General features: G+C 36.6%; 1 protein-coding gene across 1 annotated transcript; it reads right to left on the bottom strand.

Moving 5' to 3' along the window:
* Positions 1 to 4117: 4117 nt before the first annotated feature.
* On the bottom strand, positions 4118 to 8081 carry LOC138709398 (glutamate receptor 3-like). The gene is made up of 3 exons (XM_069840141.1): positions 7884 to 8081; positions 4916 to 5178; positions 4118 to 4319 (listed from the first exon to the last, which is right to left on the bottom strand). The coding sequence occupies exons 1-3, from the start codon at positions 8028 to 8030 to the stop codon at positions 4121 to 4123; spliced, it is 609 nt and encodes a 202-aa protein (XP_069696242.1). The 5' UTR covers positions 8031 to 8081; the 3' UTR covers positions 4118 to 4120.
* Positions 8082 to 10845: the final 2764 nt, after the last annotated feature.

Here is a 10845-nt window from a genome sequence, read left to right as displayed (position 1 = left end):
GGTTGTTGCTCGCCTATATTGACGTCACGGAGGCCACGTGTTCGAAGGTATTGCACTGTGACAGGAAAGGGCAACCTGTGTGTGCTGAGCCGGAGAAGGAACGTACGTTTGATTTGTTTAGGATTCAAACCTTTGCTGCTATGGTGTTGTAAATATGTGTAAGTAATATTGTAAACATGTAACTAATCAATACATATGCTACGCGCATAGGTACTTATTATATGGCAGTGGTAACCTGTAGAAACGTTGCATTTTCGTTCCGCCGATCTATAAAAGCACACAGTCGCATGCTGTCGCTGGACTGCTGCTATCAACTAGTAAACACAGGTACTCTATACACCAGTACCAGTGAACCTAGTGACGAATTTCGCCGGCCCGGATTGCTCAAGCGGTAGGGGCACGGCATGTCCCTATCGCTTGGTCCGAAGGGTTGTGGGTTCGAGTCCCGCCTCGGGCATGGGTGTTGTGATTGTATTAGTATAAGTAAAAAACAAAGGAACCAAAGGTAAAACAAACAGAAAACAAACAGAAAACAAAAATAGATAACTTTGGAAAAACGGCCTCTGGCCGGTCGAAATTTAATAAAAAAAAAACTGGGACAAAGTGTTGTCCCTAATTATGATGTACCGAAGTACAGTAGTTGCAAAAAAACCCGGACCGACCCTTGTATCTGATTTCAGAGCCTTGTCCACTCCAGAGCACGATAGACTGGTAACCGAGACTTTCGTGGTTTGAATCCTGTCTGAGAAGGAAACTTTTTTTTTGTTCCTTATTCAAATTTATTCTAACTTATTATTCCCAGAACATGAATTTTACCGGCTAGGTCTCGATTTAAACCTATGTTGTAAGAGGGAAGAATAAGAGACTGCTTACTACTCCACAGAAAATGACAAACATTGGTTTTATATAATTTTAAATGTAAAAATTTATTAAAAAAAACTGTACTTCATTTATTGAATACATGTCATTGGAAACATATTTGACCCATTTTTGTATGATCATAGAAGTACTGAGTGATGAAAAAGTTAATTCATTAAAGTAATGAAGCGCTATAGACATCAGCCTGTACTGAGATTGCTTTAACCTGCTCAGCGCTATAAACCACGCGTCGCACAGTGGTATAAAATCGATATTTAGGAGGACAAATGGAGAAAAATGACATGTAAAAAAATGAAATTAAACCCTTAAATTATTTTTCCTATATAACTGAGTGACACTGAATTGATAATCTTAATCAGCGGAGGTGGCTGCATAGCGAGATAAGAAGCCGGTAACATGCCACATTTCGCCACCCAGCATTCTTACTCAGCAAGCGCCGCGAGTCTGCCGTTTTCCTTGTGCTGTAACTCTGTTGTAAGTGGTCGATTCCATTCACATTTGGTATCAACATGTCAAGTAGTTCTTTACATTTAATGTTATTATAGCATGTCAAATTAGCATGAATGGGCACGGAACAAAATATAAATATAACCATTGAGTGCAGACTTTGCTAAGGTAGAGAAAAAAAATCCTTTGGTTCGTCCAAAAATGATTTTTTTTTCACTTCCTCCACTATTTACCTCTATTTTAAATCTAGTCTTAAGGTGCGCAGATTTGCGGAAGTAGTAATTTATGAGCACTATTCTTTCGAGGTGCAGTAGTGCAATTTTTCTCGGTTGCAGTTATTTCAATATCTGTGAACCGAATCTGCTTCCGCAGTATAATTTAGGGAATTCAAGATGACAGCTTGTTAATTATGTACCAAATAAGCTTTCCGAGTGTCCAAAAGGTGCAATAGTACCTAAAATGTTACATTTTCTCCCCCATAAGACTTTGTCTAAATGCATCCCCCTGTAAGGGGCACTTCTGCTCATACCAACGTAAATAGAGTTTGTACACAAAACAAATGTACTAAGTGTAACTACTGTATAAAATTTCATAAAAATCTGTTAGATAGGACAAAAGTTACTAATTTTGTCTAATTGCGCCCCCCTATAAGAGATAGTTACACTTAGACCAACGTAATAAGAGCTTGTATACAAAACATACATGCTACCTGTAACTACTTTGTAAAATTTCATAAAATCTGTTAAATAGGAGAAAAGTTACTAATTTTGTCTGATTGTGCCCCCTGAAAGGGGTAGTTCTCCTTATACTAACGTAAGCAGAGCTTGTATACTAAACATATTTGTTCCTTGTAACTGTTCTGTAAAATTTCATACAAATCTATCAAATAGGAGAAAAGTTACTAATTTTGTTTAATTGCGCCCCCCTATAAGGGGTAGTTCCCCTTATACCAACGTAACGAGAGCTTGTATACAAAACATACATGCTACCTGTAACTACTTTGTAAAATTTCATAAAAATCTGTTAAATAGGAGAAAAGTTATTAATTTTGTCTAATTGCGCCCCCTATAAGGGGTAGTTCCCCTTATACGAACGTAATCAGAGCTTGTATACAAAACATACATGCTACTTGTAACTGCTCTGTAAAATTTCATAAAAATCTGTTAAATAGGAGAAAAGTTACTAATTTTGTCTAATTGCGTCCCCACTATAAGGGGTGGTTCCCCTTATATCAACGTAACGAGAGCTTGTATACAAAACATATATGCTACCTGTAACTGCTGTGTAAAATTTCATAAAAATCTGTTAAATATGAAAAAAGTTACTAATTTTGTCAATTGCGCCCCCTATAAGGGGTAGTTCCCCTTATACGAACATAATCAGAACTTGTATATAAAACATATATGCTACTTGTAACTGCTTTGTAAAATTTCATAAAAATCTGTCAGATAGCAGAGAAGTTTCTAATTTTGTCTAAATGCGCCCCCCCCCCCTATAACGGGTAGTTCCCCTTATACCAACGTAACGAGAGCTTGCATACAAAACATATATGCTACCAGTAACTACTGTGTAAAATGTCATAAAAATCTGTTAGGTAGCTGAAAAGTTATTAATATGTCCCGCTAAATTTGCATTCTAGACCACTGTGCGTCGCGACGCCGCGACTGTTTGTAGACGAAAGAAAGAGACAGAGAATACCTTTACGACCCCATTAGGAAGCATTGCTCGCGTGTTTACAGGTACATTCGGGTGCAAAATCTTCTAGCAGGTCAATAAAACAAGTTTTCATGTGTGTTAAATTTTTCAATATTGAGCAACATTTGCACTGGAATTTAACACAGTAAACTTCATATAACTTTCAAAAGTAATTGAATAAAATACATAAATACAATACACTTCTGTGAATAACAAAAACTGTCTAGTAGGATTAGATGCTGCCGAGCTATATTTCATACAAACCTACACTGTTGCGGTTTGTTTGGAGGCTATAAGTGACTCTGTTTGACCATCCAGTTGGCCCTTGGATTGCGCAGTTGTGGTGAGAATAGAATCCGTTCGTTTTGTATTTCTCACCAGGAAAGTTTCTACCAATACTGTCATTATTTTGTGTGTATTCATGTTTGTTTCCATTTGGTCAAATAGAAGATTTCGCTCCCTCTATATTCCATAAGAATAGTGAGATTTTTTAAGCAGTTTCAGTACCGATTAAATCGAAAGGGCCGGAAGTGGGATCATACACTTCATCTTTCTTCACTAACGAGATTCCAGTTCGAAATAACTTTGTAACGACACGAAAATACGTAGTGTACGCCAATTTCTGGATCATTATACAATCAGTGCAGGCTTGCGTTGACCCAATTTTTACCTATTAGCCTATACTAAAAAATAAGGCAACTCTTAAAGTTACTGAAGCTGCAATGCCTCGTGATAGAGGCTAGAGTTAGACGCTAGAGAGGTATTTGTAGAGAGTTTATGAAAGAAGAGCGCAATTCACAATGAGTAAGATAGCGTCTCACTCGCCATCTATTGGATTTAGCGTGATATCGGTTCTATTTTGAGGCATGGTACAAGCACAGTCTAGTATATACAGTCACGAAGCTTGAGTTGATGAGGGTACTAGGAACAATAGACTGTGCCTGTATGTATGTGATGAGGCGATAGTAGCGATCCTAGTGGTTAGCAACTATCTATGGATGCATATTCCCTAACTATTGAGCTTCGTGACTGTATATACTAGACTGTGGTACAAGATAGTTGCTGGAAGGAACTCCTCAATTAATGTAATGCTCTTTCCTTAAAGTTTTAATGTTACTATTTCAATAAACAGAATTAGTACAGAAATACAGACTCCAATTATCAAGATTAAAAAGATAATGAAAGTTTCTTCCAATGTTGCTCCTGTGTCCTGATCTTCGATGTTCTCTGTCATTTTTCGTGGTACAGCGTTCTCCTCAATTCTCTGAACAATCCCTGCTGCAAGTAATTCGCATACCCTGCAAATAAAATGTCTGAATTAATCTTGTCACAATGAGTAAGTAAGGCATTGGGGTTTTTTTAGAACAGGTGCGTATACAGTTAACAAATATTCCTGTAGGTACTGAAATTTGAAACCAAAAGATAACATTGGACTATATTTTCAAAACAGATGCAAAATGTTGCAGAAATAACTTCCTAAGTATGACATTCTTAACGCCGTGCAAGTTCAAAGTTACTCAACAGAAATTACTGCCCTCAGTAGTAGGCCTACTTTCAGCTCAAGGTTGCCAGATTTGTTTTAGGAAAAAAAAGAAGACTTGCAAAAAATGAGGAAGATATATGTGAACTTCCCAGGAATTTAGCAGCAAATAATTAATTGTCTATTGTTACCCATTACCTCCCTGATGATCGTATGATCACGGCACGCATGTGTTTATTTAAATTGTAAATACAGTGATTTAATAAAGAGTTTAAAGGAAACTGGTGTGTCCAATACAGTGATTTTTTTTCCTACTTCCTATTATATTTATAACGTTTTAAAGTTTGAGTGGCCTTTGAACGACCCATGCATTCATTTCTGAACTCTGTAATTATTGTACGTACATATGCCTACCTGAGATCAAACACTCGACGAAATGGATGGTTTTTCCTCAGGGTTGTAGCTATTAGCATTCCAAAATAAGCATTAGGGACGTGCACTGTTTCACAAGGGAGTTTTGTAACAATGTGTCTGTAAGCTACATCCATCGTAATGTAAGCATATTTCTTTTCCGTACACAGTTTTTTCAGTCCGTCGAAATCGGTTAGGGGATGCTCCTTCACATATGGTCGTAGTAACTTCTGGTATATTTGTCGTAAAACAGCATCTGGCGAAAACTGCAAAAAAAGAAAACATAATGATAATCCCGTGAACGAATCTCAGGTTTTATAATATGAATAAAGGCCTCCCCAAACAGACGCGATACGGAATGCGTTACGATAGCGTTACGATTTTGCGATAAATGTTTTCATTGCGTTCAGTGTTTGTGTTCACACACACGCGATTATCGCAATATGCGTTATTATCGCAGCAAGTAGAACGCGACGATTTTGCGATCTATTCTCCCGGGGATGTAGATCGCGCGAACGCCACGCGTTTATTTTGATGCTGGGTTGAAGTGTGTCTGTCATTGATTCATCTTCAGGGGAGGAGAAGCTTCTGCTTCTAGTCGCGCTAGCTGAGGATGAGGAAGAAAATCGTCGCAGACGCAGGTATGGTTAAGATAAACGATATAAAAAGTATAAAGTGATGATTTGAGCTTTTTTTTTTGCCAAGAACTTGAAAAAAATTAGTCCATTATAAACTTTGTTTCTTTTAATTTGCTCATTTCATTGCAGGAGGTTGTGGATTCACAACATAAATACCACAAGGGAAGAACAAGGCGAATTTTATACCTTAGTTTCACAATTAATTAGAGATGAAAAACGTTTTTATATATACTTCCGGATGACAATTCAGTGCTTTGACGAGATTCTGGGTAAAGTAAGGGGAGACATAACGAAGCAGCATACCGATAATCATAAAGGCACGGATTTTCCTTTATGAAATCAATCAGAAGTTCCACGTTCATTTTCAAGCAAAAGAAATCAATCTGTAAGCACAAGTGATGTACGCCTGCTAAAGATAACTGTTCTCTGCGGCTGTGGTTGGAAAACAACAATCCGCGGATGTGTCACCCTCTTTGGCAATCTGATTGGCTGGGGACGTTACGATATCGTATATCGCGGACGCGCCAGTTTGGGCACCTCTTCGCGATAGTGCGATATTGCGTTATCGCGAAATCGTAACGCTATTGTAACGCATTCCATATCCCGTCTGTTTGGGGGAGCCTTAATGCTTTAAATAAGAAATTAATTTATAAGTAAATCTAATACCCTAAAATAAATTCATAAATGTTTTTAAATATCCAAAGAGACAGACAGTAAGTAGTACAACTATGCTATTAAAATAAGAAAGAAAATTTTACTGATGAATGTTATTGAACAAGTAATAACTACTTTACTATGTTAATATTACAAATTTTAGTGATAAATTACCAACATTTATAATATTAACACAGTTATGTAGTTATTATTTGTTCAATAACGTCCATCGGTGATTATATACGCCTAAGTGTTAAAAAGAGTGTATCCAAAAATGAAGAAAATTTTATGATTGAAATATAACATTAAAGTAGTTTTAAGTTATATTCAATTCATGAATAAATTGAGGAGATAGCTGCAATAAGGGCACATAAACCCTTTTTCCGGAGAATGTATAAGTCGATTGCCCATAATTTCTTTGTTATACGCACAAAGTTTCGTTGTGAAATTTTGAACAATAATACTGGAAAACCTGTTTATTTTTAATATATGTTATAGGCCCTTTATCTAAGAACATGTTCATACATGAAAAACTACCCTCCAAGATTGGATCTTCAATCAGTGTCTCGAGTTCCACCGACGAAAAGTAAAGTTAAGGTTGTCAAAAACTTATTTCCATATGTAAAAGAGGAAAGCCGCTCATTTATGAGTCTCTTTTCCAATCTTCTGAGACTATGGAAGATGAAGAGGAGGATGAGAGTGATGACAGATGAGGAGGGAAATCGTGTGGAAAATATGGTTGTGGAATGAACAAAAATAATGTCCTGTCATGTTTGAAAAATATTTTTTACTACTCAGCATGTTCATGATGTGTTACCTTGTTCAATAAATTTCTATTCCTTATTTTGTTTTGAAAACATTTTCAACTTTTCAAAATGTTCGTGATTTGTTATTTTGTGTGGAATAAATGTCATCATAAGTTCTAAATGTTCATGATTCGTTATCTTGTTTTGAAAACATTTCTAACTTTTCGAAATATTCGTTATTTGCTATGTTATGTGGAAAATATCTCAAGTTCTAAAAATGTTAATGAATATTATTAATAATATTGCTGTATCTTATATAAAAATGTAAATAATAATACATTTTTTCAAAGACTACACACAGCTTATATTTATTTTTAAATTAAAAGTGCGTTCCCCAGAAAAGGGGCCCATAACATGCATTACTTTTATAGATTATTCTTTAAATATATGACATTGGATTAAAATGCTTTTAGCATTTCTGTTATATTATGTAAAAAAACCAATACTTCTTATCCAGCAGTTTCATATCCATTTGTTAGTGCATTTAGTGCAATGCTTTAAAAATTTTAACTCTATCTAAGAACAGCATTTTAGAGTATGGCGCCTTATTGCAGCTACTTTCTCAATTAATCTCTCAGAAGAAAACTTAAACTATCTGAATTAACAAAAAGTGAAGAAAAATTAACGTATGAAGAGAGAATGGAGCAGTAGCAACCAATTCGAGTGGGCCTATTAGTTGAGGATGGGTGAATGAAGACGCTATATGTCTCGGTTGAACACCATGAATGTTTATTCAGACATTGTGCACTGATTTGCCACAATTTCAGAGAAATTACAGGTGAGAATTTTACTCTGTCTGTTGAACTAAAGTGGAAGCACATTTCTTAATCCCAACAACTAGCAGGAAACTTCGGCGAAGATTTATGTACATACCTTGAAGTAGTTTATACTCGCTGCAGACGCTAGAATTCCCAGTCGGTAAGTCCCGTCATCCAAGATTCCCTGGAAGTCCTTGAAGGGCATGTGATAGTGTGTGACAGTGAGAAATGATATGAACGTGGCCGTGTAGGCCACAAACATAGTTATAGCTGTCAGATACGCCGTGAAGGTAATCAAGCGACATGGCCATGAGTTGGGTGCGATGTCCTGACCTGTGAAGACAACATATCTTCCTTTGTTAATAAAAATATATTTAATATTAAAATCTATTCATATTAATATATAATTTATTAGTTAAACCACATCACAAATACAATACATTGTAGGGAGACACATTAAAGGCGTGTTCCCATTTTATCGTACGTTTTATCCTAGATCATATATACCCAGATTGCTCTGTGTTATAGGCTTTGACGGTAACAACTTTTGTCAGGTTTACTATGCTGCCATCTAGTTGTTACATAAGGAATCACGTCATAACTCCCATTTGAATTACAACATCTTAAAAAAAGTAATAATTGCATTAGCAACTGTACTGCCACCTCATGTTCGTTTACGGCGGGCGGGTGGCGATCCTGGCGGTTGTTCTCTTCAAAGTGCTTCCGATTTTAACATAGGAATGAGCAATCTATGTGTGATGTGGGGTTTTATACAGTCACTAAACGTCTCTATAATACGGTATATGTATCACGAAAATGTGACAAATGAATCGTCTACGACCACTTTTGTTTCTAATCCGCCCACTAACTAGCCCTACTGCAAGAAAAATTACTTAAATATTATATGTCAAAATTTGTGAGATTTCTCAGAAGAATTAAATACCTGCAATCTAATTACTATTACGTTTTAGAGAGAAACAGCAATGAGAAAAATTTCTCTCTACTTGAAATGACGTGACTGTAATGTATGTGAAAGTAAATGAGACGTAAGAGCCACTGGCGCGGCGTAGCTCAGTCGATAGGCGTAATTGTCTGCTAATATATTGCTGCGCTCTGGCGTGGATTCGATACCTGCTTGGGTTCACTACGTGGTTGGGTATTTTTCCTAGATTTTCCCAAACTATAAGGCGAATGTGACATAATCTCATGGCGAATCTTGTCCTCATCTCGCCAAATACCATCTGGCAATCACCAGTTCCACCGACGCCAGTTAACTTAGTAGTTCATATGGCATCGTTAAATAACTAACCAAAAATAAGAAATAATGCGAACTAATACGTCTCTCTTTGCTTAGATTTTCTGCAAAACTAAGTAGACCACAGCACTTGTCCTACGACTGCAATTTAATTTATTTCTGATTTTCAAATTGTAGCACTTCGTCTACGTTTCAATTTACTAATAAAATTAGAATGTTACCTTTCTGGAAAGTAGGTGAAAGACGCGTGGTAGTCAGGGAAGTTGAATTTGGTTAGGGCAAGCCACGGTTTCTAATACTTGAAGAGCCAGGGAAATTTTCTCGATGATAACATCTGAGGGAACATTTTATATTCAATCTGTCATAACCCAGGTTGTGATAGAATTTTTCTTTTTCCGTGGTCAACATAAGATAATTAATATGGTCACATTAATTGTACGATTGCAGTCACACTTTTTGTTACCGGTATGCAACATTTCTTTTAAACCATTAATACACATTTTCAACGTCTGCTCGCTATGAGCATGTCGCCCGCCGTGTAAAACAGTCTAGCTCGCGAGCAGCTATACCCTTTCCCTCTTGAGCCATAAGAGCGGTGGCAGGGGTGAATAAGTAGACCGACAGTATGAAACATACGATTGCTTGCTTCATGCTTAAGCGAAGTCCAATCTCATAGACAGAAGTTCGAATCTTGATCATGTCCGTGACATAGCTGCCCTAGACTATACTCATTCGAAATTGAGGGGCTGGGTGCAAGAAGGGCATTTTAGAGGATGTGCCCATTTTGAGTAAAACGCTTTGTGTTCTCTGATCTGATATGCATATGATCACCAAGTTGTAGTTCAATACTGTGATCATAGTGGTCAGGAGTACCCAAAATGTAAAGGCGTGCATAGATAACATTATTACGGTTTGAATTTTCAACATCACTTTTCTCAAAACTCGCATTTCAGAGAAGTGCCTTTCTTGCAACCAATCCCTCAATTATCATTCATAGGTGAAATGCAAAAAAAAAAAAAAAAAAAAAAAAAAAAAAAAAAAAAAAAAAAATTATTACAATTTTCATAATGAGATACGGAAGATTGGTGGTGAGTGATGAAAACAAAACTACAGTCGGCCTGGTTGGCGCAGTGGTATAGCGCTGGCCTTCTATGACCGAGGTTCCGGGTTCGATCCCAGGCTAGGTCGATGGAATTTAAGTATTCTTAAGTGCGACAGGCTCATGTCAGTAGATTTACTGGCATGTAAAATAACTCTTGCGGAACAAAATTCCGGCACACCGCCGATGCTGAAATAGCTTCGGCAGTTGCGAGCGTCGTTAAATAAAACATAACTTTTTTGGATAAAAACCACAACTTAATAATAATAATAATAATAATAATAATAATAATAATAATAATTACGTCTAGCAAGAGCATGAGATGTATGCATATGAAACGAAGAAAATGATTCTAGTCCAACATTTTGCTATAATCAAAGCAAAAGAAAATTGTCTTCATACATGCCAGAAATTATCTTCCCTAATTTTCCTGTGTATTTGAAAACAGTATCGTCGCAGCTACAAAAAAAAAAGTAAATTAAACAGTTTATTATGCATAGATTTGTTTCAATAGAAAGTCCAACTGCAGATACAGCTTACCTTGTTGACAAAATATGCCTAAAACTGGAACCAGAAAATCTAATATGCTTGATTCCTGTGTATCCTGAAGATCAGTATATCGCTTTCCAATAGAACAAGCGAACAAGAGTAGGAACACGAATACAAATGCGCATGCGCATACGATCGTCCATGTCATGGGAGTTAGCGGTGATAAGATTCTTT

The sequence above is a fragment of the Periplaneta americana genome, chromosome 1, assembly GCF_040183065.1.
Source record: "Periplaneta americana isolate PAMFEO1 chromosome 1, P.americana_PAMFEO1_priV1, whole genome shotgun sequence".
Classification (NCBI taxonomy): Eukaryota; Metazoa; Arthropoda; class Insecta; order Blattodea; family Blattidae; genus Periplaneta; species Periplaneta americana.
Note: the sequence above shows the minus strand (reverse complement) of the source record. Positions and strands in the feature narration are given on the sequence as shown.

Bases quoted from the DNA above. Each gene is read 5' to 3' on its own strand.
- LOC138709398 (XM_069840141.1), bottom strand. From the start codon at position 8,030: ATGTTTGTGGCCTACACGGCCACGTTCATATCATTTCTCACTGTCACA. The intron at 5,179-7,883 runs GTATGTACATAA...CTTTTTTTGCAG, and splicing joins CGAGTATAAACTACTTCAAG to TTTTCGCCAGATGCTGTTTT. The intron at 4,320-4,915 runs GTAGGCATATGT...TTTTATTTGCAG, and splicing joins CGTCGAGTGTTTGATCTCAG to GGTATGCGAATTACTTGCAG.